The sequence below is a fragment of the Mesoplodon mirus genome (genome assembly GCF_964341445.2).
Source record: "Mesoplodon mirus genome assembly, chromosome: 12".
In the NCBI taxonomy this organism is placed as follows: Eukaryota; Metazoa; Chordata; class Mammalia; order Artiodactyla; family Ziphiidae; genus Mesoplodon; species Mesoplodon mirus.
The window spans coordinates 75,122,381-75,144,584 of NC_138988.1; the positions used below are offsets into that span (position 1 = coordinate 75,122,381).

At 52.5% G+C, this 22,204-nt stretch overlaps 2 protein-coding genes across 5 annotated transcripts in view; one reads left to right on the top strand and one right to left on the bottom strand.

The window, feature by feature from the left end:
* The window catches only part of CUL9 (cullin 9), a 37,728-nt gene extending 23,738 nt beyond the window's left edge, over positions 1-13,990 (top strand). Inside the window, exons 27-41 of one of the 4 annotated variants that reach the window (XM_082637291.1) lie at positions 4,179-4,324; positions 4,475-4,604; positions 4,754-4,953; positions 5,407-5,657; positions 6,847-7,192; positions 10,069-10,209; positions 10,339-10,503; positions 10,669-10,832; positions 11,200-11,293; positions 11,821-11,895; positions 12,044-12,154; positions 12,283-12,400; positions 12,730-12,863; positions 13,479-13,552; positions 13,633-13,990. In XM_082637291.1, coding sequence (XP_082493417.1) covers positions 4,179-4,324; positions 4,475-4,604; positions 4,754-4,953; positions 5,407-5,657; positions 6,847-7,192; positions 10,069-10,209; positions 10,339-10,503; positions 10,669-10,832; positions 11,200-11,293; positions 11,821-11,895; positions 12,044-12,154; positions 12,283-12,400; positions 12,730-12,863; positions 13,479-13,552; positions 13,633-13,843 — 2,360 coding nt within the window. In that variant the 3' untranslated portion in view covers positions 13,844-13,990. Of the gene's footprint in view, positions 1-4,178; positions 4,325-4,474; positions 4,605-4,753; positions 4,954-5,406; positions 5,658-6,846; positions 7,193-7,702; positions 7,856-10,068; positions 10,210-10,338; positions 10,504-10,668; positions 10,833-11,199; positions 11,294-11,820; positions 11,896-12,043; positions 12,155-12,282; positions 12,401-12,623; positions 12,864-13,478; positions 13,553-13,632 lie in introns of those variants that run through there. The other 3 variants (XM_082637292.1, XM_082637293.1, XM_082637294.1) reach the window with 3 other exon arrangements.
* Positions 13,991-14,516: 526 nt separating this feature from the next.
* DNPH1 (2'-deoxynucleoside 5'-phosphate N-hydrolase 1) lies at positions 14,517-17,090 on the bottom strand (the record flags this gene model as incomplete). The annotated part of the gene is made up of 4 exons (XM_082638943.1): positions 14,517-14,685; positions 14,862-14,963; positions 15,147-15,215; positions 16,679-17,090. The coding sequence occupies 4 exons, from the start codon at positions 17,088-17,090 to the stop codon at positions 14,552-14,554; spliced, it is 717 nt and encodes a 238-aa protein (XP_082495069.1). The 3' UTR covers positions 14,517-14,551.
* Between the last annotated feature and the right edge of the window lie 5,114 nt (positions 17,091-22,204).

Below are 22,204 nucleotides of genomic sequence, written 5' to 3' on the forward strand. Positions count from 1 at the left end.
GCGTGGGCTCCAGAGCACGTGGGCTCTGTAGTTTGTGGCACGTGGACTTTCTCACTGAGGCGTGCGAGCTCAGTAGTTGTGGCGCACTGGCTTAGTTGCCCTGCGGCGTGTGGGATCTTAGTTCCCCAACCAGGGATTGAACCCACGTCCCCTGCGTTGGAAAGCAGGTTCTTTACCACTGGACCACTAGGGAAGTCCCTCCTTTTGCATCTTGATCCTTCTTTCTGAGTTCAATTTTCTTCCTAAAGTACATCCTTTAGAAGTTTTTTTTTTTTAATTTTTATTGGAGTATAGTTGATTTACAGTGTCGTGTTACTTTCTGCTGTACAGCACATGAATCAGTTATACATACACATATAGCCACTCTTTTTTAGACTCTTTTCCCATATAGGTCATAACAGAGTATTGAGTAGAGTTCTCTGTGCTGTATAGTAGGTCCTTGTTAGTTATCTATTTTATATATAAGGAGTATGTAAATGTCAATCCCAATCACCCAATTTATCCCCACCCCCCTTCCCTCCTGGTAACCATAAGTTTGTTTTCTACATCTGTGACTCTATTTCTGTTTTGTAAGTAAGTTCATTTGTACCATTTTTTTAGATTCCGCATATAAGTGATATTATACGGTATTTGTCCTTCTCTGTCTGACTTACTTCACTCAGTATGACAATCTCTAGGTCTATTCATGTTGCTGCAAATGGCATTATTTTGTTCTTTTTTATGGCTGAGTAATATTCCATTGTATATATGTACCACACCTTCTTTATCCATTCCTCTGTCAGTGGACATTTAGGTTGCTTCCATGTCCTGGCTATTGTAAATAGTGCTGCAGTGAACACTGGGGTGCATGTATCTTTTCGAATTATGGTTTTCTCTGGGTATATACCCAGGAGTGGGATTGCTGGATCATATGGCAGCTCTGTTTTTAGTTTTTTAGGGAACCTCCGTGCTTTTCTCCATAGTGGCAGTACCAATTTACATTCCCACCAACATTGTAGAAGGGGTTCCCTTTTCTCCACACTCTCTCCAGCATTTATTGTTTGTAGATTTTTTAAAAAATTTATTTATTTTTATGTTATTTTATTTTATTTTTGGCTGCATTGGGTCTTCATTGCCACGTGTGGGCTTTCTCTAGTTGCAGCAGGCGGGGGCTACTCTTCGTTGCGGTTTGCAGGTTTCTCATTGCGGTGGCTTTTCTTGTTGCAGGGCACAGGCTCTAGGCGTGTGGGTTTCAGTAGTTGTGGCTCGCGGGCTCTAGAGCACAGGCTTGGTAGTTGTGGTGCACAGGCTTAGTTGCTCCATGGCATGTGGGATCTTCCCGAACCAGGGCTTGAACCTGTGACCCCTGCATTGGCAGGCGGACTCTTAAACACTGTGCCACCAGGGAAGCCCTGTTTGTAGATTTTTTGATGATGGCCATTCTGACTGGTGTGAGGTGATACCTCATGGTAGTTTTGATTTGCATTTCTGTAATAATTAGTGATGTTGAGCATCTTTTCACGTGCTTTTTGGCTATCTGTATGTCTTCTTTGGAGAAAGGTCTATTTAGATCTTCCACTCATTTTTTAAAATATAATAATTATTATTTACGGTTATGGGAAACAAATTTCAAACAAATTTGCATACATGTTTTGTTGCTGTGATATATGAGAGACTGATCAGTAAAAGACTGTCAAGCATAAAAATATCAATGTATTACATCAGGATAAAATTCTGTGGGGGAAGTGAAATGGAAATATAATTTCAAGGAGTAAAAGGAATGATGTAAAATGTCTGATTGTTAAAGAGCTTGTCTTGTACTTTTTAAATGGATGATGGTGGCTGTCACAGCATAATGATTTGTTTTTCAGCATGTTTATTGGAATATAATTGCTCTACAGTGGTGCGTTAGCTTCTGCCGTATAACAAAGTGAATCAGCCATACATATACACATATCCCCATATCCCCTCCCTCTTACGTCCCCCTCCCACCCTCCCTATCACACCCTTCTAGGTGGTCACAAAGCATCGTTCTGCTCATATTTTGTATATTTTGGAGATTAATCCTTTGTTGCTTTGTTTACGAAGAAGTCTCTTAATTGATGGAATATTGTTGGAAGACTTTTACCAGTTTTTATTTCAGAATGGCTTATTTTCACCGTCATTTAAAAAATCATTATGAGAAATTTTATTTAATAATTTCTTTTTGGCTGCATTGGGTCTTCGTTGCTGCACGCGGACTTTCTCTAGTTGTGGCGAGAGGGGGCTACTCTTCGTGGTGGTGCGTGGGCTTCTCATTCTGGTGGCTTCTCTTGTTGCGGAGCACGGGCTCTAGGCGCGAGGGGCTCAGTAGTTGTGGCTCGCGGGCTCTAGACCGCAAGCTCAGTAGTTGTGGTACATGGGCTCAGTTGTTCCGCAGCATGTGGGATCTTCCCGGACCAGGGCTTGAACCTGTGACCCCTGCCTTGGCAGGTGGATTCTTAACCACTGCACCACCAGGGAAGCCCTGTGAGAAACTTTAGACATACACAAAAGTAGACAGAATAGATAAACTTCAGTATAGCAACATATATCAATTCATGGCCGATTTTGCTTCATTTGTACCCCACCCGCTTTCCCTAGCCCTCAAATTTAAGGTAAGGACTCTCTTTTTAAAAGCAAGGACACTACAATTATCAAACTTACAGAAATTAGTAACAGTTCCTAATATTATTAAATATACAGTCAATATTCATATTTCCCTAATTATCTCGAGCTTTTAAAATTAGGGTTTTTTTTTTTTTGCCTGTTGAGGATCCAAACAAAGCCCACACATTACATTTGATGAGTTATATCTCCTGTCTCCCTTAATGTATAGGTTCCTGCCTCTGTTTTCTTCCCCCTTGCAATCATTTGTAGAGTAAACTGGGTAGTTAGTTGTCCAAATAGAGTTGTCCACTGGCTGAATTTTGTTGATTGTTTCTACACGGTGTCCTCTAGGCACCGTACTCTGTCTGCTTTCCCGAAGACCGATATTTAGATGTAGGAGCTTATTCAGATTCAGGGTTGATTTCTCAGGCAAGGGCACTTCATAGGTAGTATCGTGTACTTCCTCCTGGAGGCTGTCTCTCTCTCTGATGTTAAAGTGGATCAGTGGATTTCACTGTTGTCTGTCCAATTTATATATTATGTATAATTTCCCATTAGCTGTTTGCTAGACGCTCATTTATTCTCATTGCCATTAGGGTTAGGAGCTAGTGACATTCTGCTTCTGTCATTCCCTCTCCATGTGTTAGCCAGAATGCTTCCTCTATAAAGAGAAACTTCCTCTCATCAGCTTTTTGGTTACCCTGAAGTACAGTTTATACAGGAAAGGCTTGATTCTCTTCTCCTCCCCCTTATTTTTAACCAGTTTTCAAAATAATGTGTTGGTTCTCTAGCTTCCTCCAAAGATGACTGGTGAGGTCTTTTAAAAAAATATATCATTTTGAACTCATGGCTTTTATTTTTTTTTTTATTATTATTTTTTTTTGCTGTACGCGGGCCTCTCACTGTTGTGGCCTCACCCGTTGCGGAGCACAGGCTCCGGACGCACAGGCTCAGCGGCCATGGCTCACGGGCCCAGCCGCTCCGCGGCATATGGGTCCTCCCAGACCGGGGCACGAACCCGTATCCCCTGCATCGGCAGGCGGACTCTCAACCACTGCGCCACCAGGGAGGCCCGAACTCATGGCTTTTAAAACATTTCATGTGTTTCAGTTCATCGCAGGTGTTATTTTTTTTGATCTTCACATTGTCCCATCTTTGGCCAGAGAGCACCTCTCAGGCTGGCTCCTTTTGATACCCTCTCCCTTTGACAGCATCCTTGTTTTCTAGTCTGAGCAAACAGCCCAGGCTCACAGAAGAAGGAAGAGACCTAGCCCAGCGGGTCTTTAAAACTGTCGGCTCTCTGGGAGCAAAACCCAGCTCTCCTCTCTGGTGTTTCTGCCGTGGAGCTCGCCTGGCGCAGGGCTAGGCTCAGGGTGGGCTCCCAGGTCCCTGTGGCAGACACAGAGGAGGCTGAGCTCTGGATGCTGGACGAGGCACCTCTGTGTCTGTGAATGCTGAGCCCTGCTCCCCACAGAGACTAGCAAAGTTTGGCGAATGGTGCACCCTCACCTCAACGCTGACCCCTTGTTTCCCCTACTCTGTCTCCACATTTTCCCTCAACACTTTCCCAGGTCAGAACCATCCAGTCCTGGACATGGGACCACATCGGCGACTGCAGTGGACATGGCTGGGCCGGGCTGAGCTGCAGTTTGGGGACCAGACCCTCCATGTGTCCACCGTGCAGATGTGGCTGCTGTTGAATTTCAATCAGACGGAGGTGCCTCAGCTCCTTGGCCTCTCGCTGTCTTCTTCTCTGCTTTGTCTGTCACTGTTCTTCTCAAGTCTCTCCCTCCTTCCTTCTGTCCTCCCTCTTATTTTCCTTTCCCTTGACTGTCTCCTCCTGACTGGCCCTGTTTCTCCTGACCAGGAGGTGTCAGTAGAGGCTCTGCTGAAGAATTCTGACCTCAGCCCCAAGCTGCTGCTCCAGGCACTCCTGCCCCTCACCGCTGACAGCGGCCCTTTGACCCTGCAGGAGGGTCAGGACTTCCCACGTGGAGGTAGGTCTGAGGGGGGCTGGGCTGAGCCTCTGCTCCGAGGGGCGGGGCTCTCCGGGTGGGGGTGGTGTAGGGGGTGAGGATGGGGTCCCCCTTGCCCCCACTCCTCTGTCCCTTCCCCTCCTCGGGCGCTGACTGGGAGCGGGTTCCAGGTGTGCTGCAGCTCCGTGAGCCTGGGCTCTGGCCCCGTGGGGAGGCCCTGTGGCTGCTACCTCCCCAGACGTACCTGAACGTAGAGAAGGACGAGGGCCGAGCCCTGGAGCAGAAGAGGAACCTCTTGAGCTGTCTTCTTGTCCGTATTCTCAAAGCCCACGGAGAGAAGGGCCTCCACGTCGACCAGCTGGTTTGTCTGGTAGGCAGAGGAGACCATGGTGGTGGTGGGAGAGGGAGGGAGTCGTGCTTGGGGGTGGGGTTGGAGGCAAGGGTCATCACAGGGAAGGTGCTGTCTCAGCCCAAGACCTGGAAGGGTGACATTTCCATTTGGGTTTTCTATTCCCGACGGGCAGTTAGACAGAAGGTAGAGACCAGACATGAGTGCTGACCAAGTGCCAGGCTCTATTCTAAGAGTTTACGTGATTAAGTCATTTAATCCACACAAAACTACTATGAGATAGGTGGTGGTGGAGTTATTATTATTATTACTATTATTATTATTGTTCTCATTTGACAGATAAGAAAAATGAGGCATGAATTAGTAACTGGTCCATAATCACACAGCTAGTAAGGGCAGAGCCGGGCATTGAACCCAGGCAAGCTGGCTTCTCTGGGTAAAAGTGTCCTGCCTGTTTCCTCTCCTCCCGTCCAGGTGCTGGAGGCCTGGCAGAAGGGTCCAAATCCCCCTGGAAGCCTGGGCCGCGCTGTTGCCGGGGGTGTGGCCTGTACCAGCACCGATGTCCTCTCTTGCATCCTGCACCTCCTGGGCCAGGGCTACGTGGAACGGCGGGATGACCGCCCCCAGATCCTGATGTATGCCAGCCCGGAGCCCATGGGGCCCTGCCGAGGTCAGGCAGAGGTCCCCTTATGTGGCAGCCAGACCTCCGAGACCTCCAAGCCTAGGTAGCCACCCCTAGCTCTGTCCCCTTACTGCCACCCAGGACAGACAGCACTGCAGTGACATGGGAGGGTTCGTAGCACCAAAGTCAGGCTCCCAGTGGAAAAATATTTCATTTCTTTCTTTGTCTAACCCCATTTTCCCTGTCCCTGTTATCTCCCCCATTTTGCTAGCCTTCATTCCCCCTCCCAGCACTGTCGTCCCCTTCTCTGCCTCCTTCCCAAGCAGGGGCCTTGCTCTCCTCAGCCTCCTAAAGCCACCCCTTAGGCAAGGGACCCAGACATGTAAACTCCTTTCTGGATGTCTTTCATTCTAAGCAAAATTGAAATATTACGCAGATAGGTATTGGGTACTAACCATGCACTTTGCTCAGTGAAATATACAAATTCTAGCTTTCCGGAAGTCTGTTCTACAGAGGAATTTGCCGTAGGATTCCCCTAAGTAGCTGGCACCCCTAAAGCTTTTTACATCAGCTCCAGTTCACCAGGAGTTGTTATGGCTCTATTTTTTTTTTTTGCTGTACGCGGGCCTCTCACTGCTGTGGCCTCTCCCGTTGCGGAGCACAGGCTCCGGACACACAGGCTCCGCGGCCATGGCTCACAGGCCTAGCCGCTCCGCGGCATGTGGGATCTTCCGGGATCGGGGCACGAACCCGTGTCCCCTGCATCGGCAGGCGGACTCTCAACCACTGCGCCACCAGGGAAGCCCTATGGCTCTATTTTTATGCCTGCTGTTCACACTGTGTGTAAGGCAAGTTCTCTAGAGTAACCTTTCTCCAACTTTCACATGCACACACGTTCAAATTCAGTTGAGCTCCCGGTGACACTTAGGCTGCTGGTCCACAGACCGCACTTTGAGGCGTAAAGCTGTAGATTGTTTCTCACCAGACACCCTGGTAGTATTTTGGGCGGCACCTGCAGTAGGATTGTCCCATCCACTGTAGGTCAATTAGCATCGTGACCCCTGCCCACTAGATTCCTGTAGTGCCCCCAGTCATTGCAACTGCCAGCCCCCCACTCTTAGAAATGCTCCTGTGGGGGCTGTGCTCTGACGGTTGGCTGGTTATCCTCAGGTTGGTTAAGCAAGTGTGGATGGAGATGTGCAAGCGGGGACTGGGGGACCAGGGTGGGGTTCAGCTAGCAGGTTGGATAAGCAGGGCAGCGAGACTGACCGCTGACTCTTCTCTCCCTCAAGCCCGGAAGTTGTGGCCGCCCTAGCATCCCTACAGCTGCCTGCGGGCCGCACCATGAGCCCCCAGGAGGTGGAAGGGTTGATGGAGCACACGGTGCGGCAGGTGCAGGAGACGCTGAACCTAGAGCCAGACGTGGCTCAGCACCTTCTGGCTCACTCGCACTGGGGCGCCGAACAGCTGCTGCAGCGCTACAGCGATAACCCCGAGCCAGTGCTGCTGGCGGCCGGGCTGTGCGTCCCCCAGGCCCAGGCTGCCCCCGCACGCCCGGACCACTGCCCTGTGTGTGTCAGCCCCCTGGAGCCCGACGACGACTTGCCCTCTCTGTGCTGCATGCACGACTGCTGCAAGGTAAGTTTGCTGCCTGTTATAATCACTGGGAGCTTTGAAAAATCCCGGTGCTCAAACTGTACCCCAGACCAGTTAGAATCTCTGAAGGTGAAGCCCAGGCATCTGGAGTTTTAAAAGCTCCTCAGGTGATTCCAGGGTTCAGCCAAATTTGAGGACTGTAGGTAGGTAGGTAGATAGATACACACACATACAGAATCAAGGTACTTTCTAAATGAAAAGTGTTATGAAATTGGTGATGACTGTAGTTGATGGTTTCCTTATCACCATTCAAGGCTCTTTGTCCCAGAACATCATCCCTTATTTTTACCATATATACTCTCATTTAATATAAAAATAAGAAGGAATGGTTTAAACCAAAAAATAGCACAAAAGCAGAGGGAAGCATGAGAAGTCAGGCTGCGGTAAAGCTGAGGCAGAGCAGGCTGTAGATGGAGAGGGAGTGGTCCTCACAGGGGGAGGGGCTGAGGCAGGAAGCCGGGTACTGAGTGCCTCATCTTCCCTGCCTCACAGCTTGTGGGACCGGTGCCCAAACCCATCTACTTAGCAGGATGAGCTCCCCTGTTGCCCTGAATTCTAGTCGCCTCTCTCAGCAGCGCTGCCCCAGTGGTGGGTGACCGGGGCTGTGTGCGTTTGCGTGCGTGTGTCCTTGTACTTTTTTCTCCTTCCCTTTTGCTCGGCTTCAGGTTACTCTTCTCACGTAGTTGCCTCTGCTCCCTTTTTCCGGGTTCTTAATTATTTCCTTTACACTTTCACTTTTTCATTCAACTAATACTTGTCATGGACTTACTACGTGCACAGCTCTGGGTGCTGCGTGAGGGAGTGGGGAAACCCCAACTGGCAAGGACCCGAGAGCTAATACTAACCACAGCTAATACTTATGGGGGACTCACTCTGGGCCATTGCGCTGTTTTACACACATCATCTTGCTTAATTCCCAAAATAGTTCTGTGAGGTAGGTGAGCAAACTGGTGGGACAGCAGAAGGAGAGGCGATTTGGGAGGTGGACAGGGGCCCAGATGGGTTGGGTTGGTGGACAGTGGCCTTTAATTTATGGGAAGCCCTGGTGGGTTTTAAGCAGGGAGATGATATGATCTGATTTCCATTTTTGAAAAGATCACTTTTTGTGGAGAAAAGACTTGGATGGAACAAGAGTGGAAGTAGGGACGCTGTTGTACAAAGAGGCAAGAGTTGGTGGCAGCTGGGCCTAGGGACAGTGAAGAGGGGAGGGGACGGATTGGGACGCATTTGGAGATAGAGCTGACAGGTGTTGGTGGCTTAGGAAAAGGGAATCAAGGCAGTTCCTGGGTTTTTGACCTGAGCATCTGGGAGGAGGGGATGTGTCATCTTTTACTGAGTTGGGGAAAATGTTTGGGCTGAAGGGCAGATTTTTGAGGGGAAATTCAATCTGTTTTGGCCAAGTGAAGTTTGAGCTGCTTTTGCTTTGTTGGACACCTGTGTGGGACTGGCAAGTGGACAGTGGATTTTTGAACTTGGAATTAAGTGGAGAGGCCTGGCTGGCAACACCCAGGGAGAGAAGAGCAGGCCCAAGCTGTACCCCGACCCTGTAGAAGTGAAGAGACGGGGAGCCGGAAAATGGGACTGAGGAAAAGCAGGCTGATGGCAGAGGTCCCAGCCAAAGGGGAGCCAGTGGCAATGCAGGAGCGATCAGACAGGAAATCCTGGGGTCTGGAGCAGTCGGAGGTGGCTTCCCAGGGTGAGGCTTGAGTGGCAGAGGGCGGGAGGGGCAGTCCAAGCTGGAGACCATATTCCACTTGGCTGGGCAGCAAAAGCCAAGGGCACACCCAAAGCAGAGGGGCTCCTTGTGGCGGTGGAGTGGGCTCTGAACTGAGATGCTGGCCTTCGTCCTACAGGGCAGGGCTCCCACCCCATGGTGGTGAGGGGCCCTCATGGCCTGTGTGCTTGCAAGCGTGGGGGTCTGACTTTGGAGAAGTTTCCCCTGTATGATCTCAAAAATGCAAGAATTTTGCATTCAACTTCCCAGTTTATCTGGGCTTGTTTCACTATAGAAGGGGTTCGTTTTGTTTAGTACTTTGAGTGAAAATAGTCTGGTGAAGTGTTTCTTATTTATCCTGGAGCTTTGAAACCACCTGGGGGACTCTCCAGGGGTTGGATGCATCATTTGGGGAAGCTCGGCCGCCCGCCGTCGGCAGTGTGAGAGAAAGGGTCGTTAATGGAGTCTTTTGGAGGCTCGGGTGCTCATGGTGTCAGGAGCGATGGGGGAAGGAAGCGCACTGATGGGACCGGCTCCCGCGGCAGTTGAGGGGTGAGGGGATGATGGCCTGTGTTGGCGCGGGCAGTGACGTGGAAGCAAGAAAAGGATTCAAGAGTTGTGACAGCTCCAGCACTGGGGACTGGGGGAGCGGTGGGGTGGCTGATCAGGATTTGGGGGTGCAGCTGGCGAGGCTGCTTTGTGGAGGAGGCTGAGTCTGGGGAAGCGGGAGCATCGAGACAGGCACTGAGGTGAGCAGTGGAGCGGGAGGCGAGGCTGCAGCTGTGGCGCAGTGACCCTGGCCAGGCCCCCGGGCCTCCTTTCTCTCTGACCTTCTTGCTGTCTCCAAATCTTTCTTAGAACTTGAATCTTCTCCTTTTTCATGATTCTCTTTTCCCATTCCCTTCACATCCATCCCAACAATAGTTATAATTACATTACCACGGTCTGCACATCCGCAAAGTGAAATGTCATTTGGGCCAATCTCAGGAAGACCCATGGAGGCCGGAAAGCTTAGGGTCAGTTTCGGGGTTGTAGAAGCAGGCTTGTCTCTGGCCTCGTGCGCCATCGGGGAGGGGTGCTAGGTGAGTCACACTTGTGCTGCTCCTGCGCTGCCCCTGAGCGGCTGCTCCTGTGTCCCTCCCAGTCTTGCTGGAAGGAGTACCTGACAACTCGAATTGAGCAGAACCTTGTGCTGAACTGCACCTGCCCCATTGCCGACTGCCCCGCCCAGCCCACGGGGGCCTTCATCCGCACCATCATCTCCTCGCCAGAGGTCATCTCCAAGGTACCGCCTCCTCGGAGAGGCTCCAGTGCACAGCCCCAGGAAGTGGGCTGACACGCGGCGTGGGGGGGGCCCGGAGGTGTGGCATCCGGAGAGCCAGGCCCTCACCTCGTGGCACCTGCGTCCCCACAGTACGAGAAGGCCCTCCTGCGTGGCTACGTGGAGAGCTGTGCCAACCTGACCTGGTGCACCAACCCCCAGGGCTGCGACCGCATCCTGTGCCGCCAGGGCCTGGGCTGTGGGACCAGCTGCTCCAAGTGCGGCTGGGCCTCCTGCTTCAACTGTAGCTTCCCTGAGGTGGGTGCCCACCCTGGCTCTGTCCTGGAGCTGGGATCCACACCTCTCCCTGCCACCCACAAGGACTCTTCCCTGTCCTCCCCACACTGCCGTCCTCCAGACCTGACCTCCCCCCCTCCCCGCAGTAAGGGCTGGGCTGCGTCCTCACTGCCCCTCCTGCTCTAGGCGCACTACCCTGCCAGCTGTGGCCACATGTCTCAGTGGGTGGACGATGGTGGCTACTACGATGGCATGAGCGTGGAGGCCCAAAGCAAGCATCTGGCCAAGCTCATCTCCAAGCGCTGTCCCAGCTGTCAGGCTCCCATCGAGAAGAACGAGGGGTGTCTGCAGTAAGAAGGGGGCACTGTGGGCACTGGCAGGGTCGGGGGGCATGGGAGAGGGTGGGAGGCCTGGCGGAAGGAAGGGGCAGTGGGCCTACCCGAAAGCTCAGCAAACAAGGGCCGTTACTCAGCTCCCTTCGCTGCACCCTCCAGAGTGATTCCTGGGTCTGAGTGTTCCTTCCCCCACTTTTAAGCCTACGCTGTAGAGGGGAATTCAGAAGCCAGGGTGTGGTCAGTAAGGATTGGTAAGGTTAAGGAGACTAAGAGGGCATGAGAGGGACCAGGGCATCTTCAGTGGTGTGTCCAGGCCCTGGGCATTCCTGCTGTGGCCCTGGCCAGAGGCAGGAGCCCTCTGACCAGCTAGCTTCCTCCACAGCATGACTTGTGCCAAATGCAACCATGGATTCTGCTGGCGCTGCCTCAAGTCCTGGAAGCCAAATCACAAAGACTATTACAACTGCTCCGCCATGGTAAGGGGCCGGCGCCGGGAGGAGGGGCAGAGGCCCAAGGGCGGTGAGGATGAGGTGCTGCTGCAGGGCCTGGGCACAGACGTCTCATGTGTCCCAAGCAGCCGAACAGCTGTTGGGGCGAAGGCTCAGTGGGGAGAAGACAGAAGCCACCTGGGCCTACAGGTGCTGAGAGTTCTACCTTGGGAGGTCTGTGCATGAAGACCTTCAGCTCCGGAGTCAGACGTCTCACACCGAGGTGGCTACAGAGAGGCCGGGGCGGGCTGGGCGCTCCCAGGAAGCACCAGCCCAGAGCAGAGCAAGGACTCTGAGTCAGAGCCTGGCTCCACTGTGTACTCAGTTAACCTGTCCAGGCCTCAGCGCCCTTATCTGTAAAAGGGGATGATAGTCTGACCTACCTCACAGTTATGAGAATTGAATGAGAAAACTTGGGTAAAGCATCCGAAGGCCTCCATGAATGGTAGTTGGTCTGATTATTAACTTCCTGTCCTGCCAAGCACCCGACAGCCCTCTCGACCTGTCTTTACCAGGTAAGCAAAGCAGCTCGCCAGGAGAAGCGGTTCCAGGACTATAATGAGAGGTGTACTTTCCATCACCAGGCCCGGGTGAGCAGCGGGGGAGACAGCTGGGTCGGTGAGGAGGTCAGAGGGCTGGGCCAGATGGCCGGGCAGAGGCTAGAGGTCCCAACGGGACGAGCGCTCTTCTGACTGGGTGGGGATGCGCGTGCTGGCACTGACCGCCTTCCCTGCGCAGGACTTTGCTGTGAACTTGCAGAACCGCGTGTCTGCCATCCACGAGGTGCCCCCGCCCAGATCCTTCACCTTCCTCAGTGACGCCTGCCGGGGTCTCGAGCAGGCTCGAAAGGTGTGGGGCGGGGCGGGGCAGGGGGGCGATGTGCCCAGGGGTCTGGTGGGCTGGGAGAGGGAGGGAGGGAGGGAGGAAGAAGCTGGTGGGAGGCGGCCTCAGCGGGAGCAGCGGCCTGGGCTCCGCAGGTGCTGGCCTACGCCTGCGTGTACAGCTTCTACAACCAGGACACAGAGCACATGGACGTGGTGGAACAGCAGACCGAGGCCCTGGAGCTGCACACCAACGCCCTGCAGATCCTCCTGGGTGAGCCCCCTGCCCACTCAGTGCTCTCTCCTGCCCCCTCTCCCCCAGCACCCACCCCCGACACACAAACGGGTGGGTGACCAGAGCCAGCTGCCCACCTTCATTCTGTCCCCTTTCTGTCCTTCATAGCCTTATCACGGTTATAAAGTTCCAGTCCTCAGGTACACAGTACAGAGCCCTTCACCCGACCTTTGCTTTGGTTACAACCTGTCCCCACCTCTAGGCACTAGGCCCCGGTAGATGTGGGTGGCACATAGTGGGCGTCCAGTATGCATCTGTGGAAGGACGGGAAGAAGGGAGGGAGCCCCCGTGCCCTGCCCCCTCTGCAGAAGAGACCCTGCTGCGCTGCAGAGACCTGGGCTCCTCGCTGCGCCTCCTGCGGGCGGAACACCTCAGCACGGGCCTGGAGCTGCTGCGGCGGATCCAGGAGCGGCTGCTGGCCATCCTGCAGCACTCCACCCAGGTAGCTGCCCGCCCGGCCCGGCCGCCCTGGGGGATCCTGAAGGAAAGGTGTCAAGGGTAAATGGACCTGGCATGCATCTCAGCTCCCAGGCCTGCCCCTTAGCCACCTGGCATTTCCTGCAAAATGGAGTTGGTTATCCCAGATCAAGGGTATTTGGCCAGTTGCTTGCTCCCAAGAATCACTTGGGGGGCTTCTTCAGAAGACTCTTTGCAAAGGTGGATTTAGAATCCTAGGACTGGGGGCAAGGGACTGGCATCCCCCAGAATAGGGGATCTGAGGTTCTTTCTGGCTCTAATACTCTGATGTCAAGTCTAAAGTAGGAATCCCACCCTCAGGGAGCTTACGGACTGGTAGTAACTTGGGCAGAAAAGGTGTGAACATACATGGGAAGTGGGGGTGGTGCCTCACCGCAGTATTCTGGGTCCCTGGAGACCACCTCTGAGTCACATTACACAGAGGCAGTGGCTTGTGGAGGGCGGTGCTGAGCGGGGGGCATTCCTGGCAGGGGCCGGGCCCCCCTCGGCCCTCAGAGGACGCTGGGTGAAGCGAGGCTGGGCACAGAGGCCCCGTGTCCTCTGCTCTCCTGCTCCCCGCATCCTCCCGTCTCCTTTCCAGGATTTCCGGGTTGGTCTCCAGAGCCCATCATCAGAGGCCCGGGAGGCGAAAGGATCCAACGTGCCCGGCAGTCAGTGAGTGGAGGGGGCGGAGCCACCGGGGGGGCGTGGGAGGCGCTAGGCTTCCTCTGGGGCTGAGCGAGGCGCTCTCCCAGGCCCCAGGGCTCCTCGGGGCTGCAGGTGGAGGAGGAGGAGGAGGAGGACGACGACGACGACGACGAGGATGATGTGCCTGAGTGGCAGCAGGATGAGTTCGAAGAGGAGCTGGACAATGACAGCTTCTCCTATGACGAGGAGTCTGAGAACCTGGACCGAGAGACTTTCTTCTTCGGCGACGAGGAGGAAGACGACGAGGGCTACGACTGAGGGGTAGGATGCAGGGAGCGCTGGAGCCGCCAGAGTCCTGGGGCCACGGGCTCAGGAGTGCACCCTTCCCGTGTCGTGAGGGTAGGCGGTTACCAGTGTCTGTGGCACCGTCTTCTGTTCACTGAATAAACTTCTTTTTTTCATATACTTCTCTGGAAGCAGACCAGACAGCTTCCTCAATGGGCCACTTCAACTTGCCCCTCCATCGCACACACCCAGCCCTCCTCCTCCTTTACTGTTTTCTTTAGGCGTCCAGACTTCCATCCTCAGAGAAAGCCCACGGCAGACCTGTGTGACTTACACCGATAATATAGGGAAATAAAGGTCCACGTGATACAGGGCCAGGTACAGGCTGGCCCACTTGCCCCAGACCCAGCCCTGCATCAGAGACAGAGAGGAATGGCCACTCCCACGATCGATCAGCTTCCTCCACACTCCTGAGTGTTCCTGGGGGGAGCTTGAGGGCGTTAGGAAGTATCCTCATCTTGGGAGCCTGTGGATCTTTAAAGGGTCTCTACATCTTGAAGTGAAGTGGGGTGTTAAGAGGATATTACGGGGGACCTGCCCCCACCCCACTCTCACACAGACGGAAAGTTAGAATGTAAACATGCCATGAATCTGGTACTGGGGCTAAGGGGTAGGAATGGTACTAGAGCAAGTCTGGGGTCAGGAGAATTTAATGAGCTGGGGTGAAGTCAAGTAGTGGGGTCAGGGGAGCAGCCACCGCTCGGGAGGATCCCCTGCAAAGTACCCATCCAGCACGGCCGCCGCCTCTGCCGCCTCGTAGCCCCACACCTGGACCTGCGAGCCTTCGGCTGATCCCCGGATCATGGCTGAGAGCGCTGGGAAGGAGGAGGGAGGTGAAGGTGGCTGCCTCCCACACTCCCCCCTCCTCTCCCTTTCCTGTCCCTTTTTGGGTGGGCACTGCTCAGAGCCCCCACAAGGAAGGAGCGGAGGGTGGGGTCCTCAGAGCTGGGGAGGGAGGCAGGGGCGGCCATCCAGGGCTGGGGGTGCTCACCTTGGTCACACCGCGGGCGGAACAGGCACAGGACTGGTTTATTGCGGGCCACGGCCCGGTCCAGCTCGTAGCCTATACCCAGAGAGGGCTGCTGGGCCACTTCTACACAACAACTGGGAAGAAAGAGGAGACCAAGGCTCACTTGGGCTTGTAAGGGAGACATGACAGAGTCTGGCTGTAGTGGGGAGGGAGCTCTAGAAAGTCCCTTCTAGGTGGGGAGGCCAGGCGTGTCCAGGGGATCTAAGACCCCAGGGGAGTTTGCAGGCAGGGGGGAGCGCCACTCACCCTCTGCCTGCTGCAGCCAGGCCAGGTCCTGCTCATGGATGAGCCTGTCGCCCCCAGCAGCCTCTTCCCCTGTGGTTGAGGGAAAGCTGGTCAAGGGCCCGCCCTGGTCCTCAGTTCCTCTCCTCTGCTGTCGACTCCCCCCCCAAGGCCCACCCTGCTCATGGAAGTGGGAGCCAGAAGAGATGACCTCCAAGGGCCCACCCAACACTAAGATTCCATGAAAATGAGTGAGGAAATGAAACAGCCCGAAAGAAAAATTTACTCCTTTGCAGGGGGATGTGTGATTAGGGCCAGAGGAGTGATACAGATGAGATGAAGGGAAGGAAGAACTAATTCACCATGGGTCCGTGATCGGGGTGGAGAGAAGGAGGAATCGCATTCCAGGTGGGGGAAAGGCAGGCAGTAGCAAGAGGCTGGCCCCGTGCAGGGAAACTAGGGCCTCATAGGCTCTCAAACTGTGGTGGGTATGAGAACCACCCGAGAACTTGACCAAACTACAAAGACCCAGGTGTCAATGAGCCCAGGCCCATCTCCAGGTGATTCTCATAGCCAGGTAAGTTTGAGAACCAGTGCTGGAATGCAGAGTGTAACCAGTAGGGGTGTTGGCAAGGAAGGCAGGAGAGGCGCTGGGGTCACAGGGCAAGGAGCCCAGCTTTCCAGCTTGATTAAAATCCACTAGGAGCACGAGGCTCACAGCCCCCCACATCAGAGCAGAATAACTGGAGAACTTCTTAAAAATAGACTCTAAGGCTTTATCCCATAATCTGCATTTTCAACATGCTCCCGCAGATGATTGTTGAGCACAGTAAAGTTGGAGAGCCACCAGGCAGGGGGGCACAGACCCTGAAACCAAAAAGACTTAAGCTTCAGGGTCCCTGCCTTGCACAGGCCCTTCCAAAAGCCCCAACAATTGTGATTTGTGATTTCGTCTTTTTAAAGAGGTTGCCCAGAATTGCACTGGGTCCCTCAGATCCTGGATCTGCCCCTGGTGGGGAAAGGGGAGAACATTTAAGGTTTTCTGAGAAGTACAAGAGTTCTGGCACCATTTCCAAAGTAGAAAGTCAGCCAGATTCCGGGCCAAGCACGCCGCAGGAGCAGCACATACTGGTAACAGATCAGAGGGCCTGAGAGAGACGGTGGTCGCGGGAGCTGGGGTCTGTCGGGTCTGAGGGAGGGCTGATACCTCGGCCCAAAGAGGGGTAGCAGGAGAGAAAGCTTTAGTCCTAGGTGGGAGACAAGATGCCAGCGGGTGAGGCATCTCGCTGAAGCTGCCCGGCCCACTCCCGTTCTGCTCCTCTCTACAAACGCCTCCGGAAAAAGCCCGAAAAAGTTTTCCAAGGACCCAAAGGTCAAGATAGTAACTGAATGCGGAGAGTGGGCTCACAGGTCGGACGCACGCGGGCAGCCTTTCCTTATCGGGCAGGGGAGGGGCCCTGCTGGGAGCTTCCCCGCAAGAGAGCGGGCCTGGGTCGAGGGGCCGGACCTGCCCTCGCCCTTCTGGCCGTCCGCGCCCCGCGCCCCGGCGGCCTCACCGTCCGCGCCCTGATCGGCGGCCGCCAAGTGCTCGGTGAGCTCCGCCCCAAAGCGCCGCAGCCGCGACACGATCCGCCCGTACAGCTCCCGGTCCTCGCGTCTGCCGGGGATGCTCCCGCCGAAGTACAAGGAGGGGCCGCCCGGCTCCCCGCGCTCCGGCCGCCGCCGCCGCACTTCCCTCCCCGCGCCAGGGGGCGCCCGCCTACGGCACGTGATCCGGCCAGCCCGCGGGGCTCCGGTGCAGGAGTGTCCACACTTGTGAAATGGAGACGTCAACAGTACCCACGTGTGGGAATCCACCGCCTCCCGGACTTCTTTAACTCGTCCAGGCAGAAGGCGGGGTCCTCCCGATCTTTTACACTGCTCCCCGCCGCCCCCAGGCCACCGCGTCTCTGCCAAAGGCAACTTCATCCTCCCAGCTCCTCAGCTCCCAAAGCTTGGAGTCAGTTTTGACTCTTCTCTTTCCATCAAACCCTACCTCCAATCCATCGGCAACCCCTACGGGTGGCTTCTTTCCAGATAAATACAGACTCTGACGCCCACCTGTTGGGGAACCAACCTTGGGTCAGCCCCACCCCCACCCCACAGTAAAGCCTCTCTGCAGACGCCTGGTTGTGGTGAAGGAAAGGGCAGCGATTACTGCAGGGCTCCAAGCAAGGGGTTCAGGACAGGAGCGCTCAAAAAACCGAAACTCCCCTTTGGGGTTCAGGAATGCATTTTTAAAGGCCAGGCGAGGGAGAGGAGTCCCAGGGCAGGAGGTTAACTTGAGCACAATTCTCTGACTGGTTGATGGTGAGGTAACGGGCTGTGTCACAGGGGTGAACATGATCAATCCTCAGGTTCCCTTAAGTCTGGGGGCTACGAGCTCATGGTCATCAGGTAGTTAATTTCTTCCATTTGGTGGTGATTTGAGCATCTGCCAAACAACTCAGAAAATGTGCAGATACTGTTACCTAGGTACTTCAGAGAGCAGCTAAAGCAGAGGATATGGGAGAGGGGTCTGTCCCGGGAAGATCCCATAAGGTCCTGCGTGGTTACACCTCCACCACCTCTCTCAGCAGCCTCCTCACGGTCACCTCACTTCCCTGCTACACAGTCTGGTCTCCAGCGGGGGAACCCTGTGAACACATTCGTTAGGTCATGTCCTCCTCAGCCAAACCCTCCAATGGCTCCCACCTCACTTGGGGTAAAACCCAAAAGCCCTGCAGTGGCCCACCAGCCCCACCCGATCTGGTGACCCTCTTACCTCTCTCATCCCAGCTCCATTACTCTCACTGGCTGTTTTGCAGCCACGCTGCCTTTCTGGCTCTTCCTCAAGCAAGCTGGGCATGCTCTTGCCTCCGATCCTTTGCATTTGCTGTTCTCTGGAGCCCTTTTCTCCCAGAGAGCTCCCTGGTCACTCCCTTACCTCCTCCAAGTCTGTTCAGGTCACCTTCCCTGACCACCCTCTTCAATATGGCAGCCTCCCATCCCTATCACCCTCCTGTGCCTTGTCTTTTCTCCTCTCATTACCATACAACTGATTAATTTTGTTGTATGTCTTTCTACACTCAGTAGAATGTAAATCCCCAGAAGGGCAGGGATTTTTCTCTGTATTTTTATCCCTAGCTTCTAAAATTGTGCCTGGCACATAGGAAACATTTATCAAATATTTGTTGAATGAATGAGTGGATTAAATGAGCAGCTGCATTTGATAGCACTTTGTAATCTGCTCAGCCCTAGACTAAGCTAATAGAAGCAGAGTCTGCAGGGAGCCAGGCAAACACACCATGGCTCACTGGTAATAACAATGATTTCTCCCTCATTTTGTTTTGAAAATTACACAAATATAGGACAAAAACTTCAAATGGAATGAGAGAGTACACAGTGGAAAGGGAGACCTGAGACCCAGATCCCATTCCCCAGAGAAGTGCATCATTGGAGGTTCCTTCTGAATTCTTCCTGATTAACTATAAAATACCAAAGCATGGGGTGACAGAGCAGACACAATAACCATTTTTTTATTTTTTATTTTTTTATTTTATTTTATTTTTTTTGCGGTACGCGGGCTTCTCACTGCTGGGGCCTCCCCCGTTGCAGAGCACAGGCTCCGGACGCGTAGGCTCAGCGGCCATGGCTCACGGGCCCAGCCACTCCGTGGCATGTGGGATCCTCCCGGACTGGGGCACGAACCCGTGTCCCCTGCATCGGCAGGCGGACTCCCAACCACTGCGCCACCAGGGAAACCCAATAACCACTTTCTTAGAATGCAAAGACACAAAGAGAAGGCAAAGACATCTTAGGCTATCTCTGGCCTCTGATGGGCCCAGCTCCGAAGATACACGAACCATGGGGCAAACGTGTGTGCACAGCTGTGCACTAGCGTGCTCAGCACCTTCACATACACAGCCACAGGTGCATACTTAGGAGGCTGGCCTCAGGGGCCAGAGGCCTTGGGGGGCAACCTCCTTCACTCTCCCTACCCTCGGTCATGCCGTCCTCTGGTTCTTGCCACAGGTGAGGAACACACGTGCACATATAGACACAGAGCATCTTGCTTCTGCCTTGGTGTCTTCAAGAAAATAAGCCAGCCTCCGTCTCCTTAGCTCCCACACTTCTAATGTGCCTAGCATCCCCACCTCAGGCTGAAGGAGAAAGAAGAGAGAGATATTTTGTCTGTTTCTCTAAATGCGATATAAAGCCCTGCGACTGGTTCTGTGTCCACAGCTGAGTTGGGTGAGGATGCAGAGCCAGCCACGGCTGGCAGCTCAGATCCTTGCCTCAATGCAGAGAGGCCTGAGTCGGAGGGACAGGGCACTAAGTGATGGGCTGGGGGAGCAACGGTGGTGGGCAGGTCAGTGTATCCAACTTGTATAACAGTAAAGGGAGCAGCAGAAGACTATCTATTGCATGACTGTATTTAAGTGAAATGTCCAGAAAGGGCATATTTAGAGATACAGAAAGCAGAGCAGTGGAGGGCCGGGGTGGGGGTGGGAACTGACTGCAGGGTAGGGCCCAAGGAAATCTTTTGGGGTGATGGAGATGTTCAAAAACTGGACTGTAGTGAAGACTGCACAACTCTATAAATTTACAAAATATTAAATTGTACACTTACAAATGGCAAATTTTATTGACATGTAAGTTATTCCTCATAAAGCTGTTTTTATTTATTTATATAAATTTATTTTATTAATTTTATTTTTGGCTGCGTTGGGTCTTCATTGCTGCACGTGGGCTTTTCTCTGGTTGTGACGAGTGGGGGCTACTCTTCATTGCGGTGCACGGGCTTCTCATTGCGGTGGCTTCTCTTGTTGCAGAGCACGGGCTCTAGGCACGCGGGCTTCCGTAGTCGTGGCACACGGGCTTCAGTAGTTGTGGCTCTTGGGCTCTAGGGCGCAGGCTCAGTAGTTGTGGCGCATGGGCTTAGTTGTTCCGCAGTATGTGGGATCTTCCCGGATCAGGGCTCGAACCTGTGTTCCCTGCATTGGCAGGCGGATTCCCAACTACTGCGCCACCAGGGAAGCCCTAACGCTGTTTTTAAAAAGGCAAAAATAAAGTACTGAAAATAGTAAGTAGTATCAATATAATGAGGTTCAACAATTATCAATTTATGACCCATTTATGATCTTGTTTCACCTCCATGCATATTCAACTTCCTCGCTGTCCTATTGTGATGCAAATTGGCTTCGTGTTCAACACTGTCTCCATTCCCTCTGATAATATGTTTTCAAGTATTTTTTTGTTACATTTAAAAATCTGTATGGCTTGACAACTGCTTAAGGGGAAGATAAGATTTCTTTCTACTAAGTATGATACTGTGATACTTTAGGCATTAAAGGCCAGCTAGTTCTTTTCTAGTTTCATACTGGCATTTTAACAGGTGGAATCTTATTTTAACAGACGCAAGTAGCGTTTGTTGTAAGGTGTATGTAACCTATGTTAACTTCGTGGTCTGAAGTGTCTAGCTATCAAGCGGATTCTTTAGTAGACCAAATCTTTTGTCACTGAAGTGTTCTGAAGCATATACCTTGATGTTTAAAAGAAAAATATTCGTTAAAGCAACTTTTCATCTTCTGGGATCTACTTTTTAAAACTTCCCTCCCCTGTAGTTATCAACTGCATGTGCCAGGCCTCTAGAAATTAGTATGCTAAACTGAACCAACTTGATGGGAGTCACTATCCATACATAGGGCTTATTTTCCAAAGAAAAGTATTGTTTAGAGTAGCAAGATTATAAGCCTACCTAGGCATGTTGTAAAGCCATTTGAAAAGTAACTGAGAGCAAGTTTTGTGAATGGAAATGTAGTGCTCAGGTCACATCCTCCTTTAAAAGTTGTAACAAATACAGATGAATTAAAAAGAAGTTATGTGAGAAAAAGCAAATTGAAGATTAATTCATTTGTAATTTTTTTTTTTTTTTTTTTTTTTTTTTTGCTGCGTTGGGTCTTCGTTGCTGCGTGCGGGCTTTTTTCTCTAGTTGCAGCGAGCAGGAGCTACTCTTCCTTGCAGTGTGCAGGCTTCTCATCGCGGTGGCTTCTCTTGTTTTGGAGCACGGGCTTTAGGCACGCAGGCTTCAGTAGTTGTGGCACATGGGCTCAGTAGTTGTAGCTCATGGGCTCTAGAGCACAGGCTCAATATGTGTGGCGCACGGGCTTAGTTGCTCCGCAGCATGTGGGATCTTCCGGGGCCAGGACTCGAACCCGTGTCCCTTGCACTGGCAGGCGGATTCTTAACCACTGTGCCACCAGGGAAGCCCTGTAAATATTTTAATGTGTCTCTAAAAAATACCTTTTTTCTTTAAAAAATATAACGATAATACTATTATCAGAGCTGAAAAATTTAGTAAGATTTTCTTACTGTCATCAAATATTTTATCAGTGTTCAAATTTGAATTGTATGTTTTTATTGGTATATCCAATTATGTTATAAATGTTTGTTTACAATTTATTTGTTTAAAATCAGGAGCCACGGGACCTCCCTGGTGATGCAGTGGTTAAGAATCTGCCTGCCAGTGCAGGGGACACGGGTTTGAGCCCTGGTCCGGGAAGATCCCACACGTCACGGAGCAACTAAGCCTGTGCGCCACACATACTGAGCCTGCGCTCTAGAGCCTGCGAGCCACGACTACTGAAGCCCACGCTTCTAGACCCTGTGCTCTGCAACAAGAAAAGCCACCACAACTAGAAGCTCATGCACCACAACAAAAAGGAACCCCCGTTCTCTGCAACTAGAGAAAGCGCACACGCAGCAATGAAGACCCAACGCAGCCAAATAAATAAATAAATAACTAAATAAATAAATAAATAAATAACTTGATTACAACCTATGAGAGACACACTTTGATTCCGGACTCACAGAAATACAGATAACAACTATTAAAAATAAATAAATAAATAATAAAAATAAAATCAGGAGCCACATCAAGTCCACATACTGTGATTGGTTGACATGCCTTTTAAGTCTATTTTAATCAACACATTCCCCTTGCATATCTTCTCTCCTCCCCTCAGCTGTCCTGCAGAGGTTCTTACAGTCTGGAGTTGACT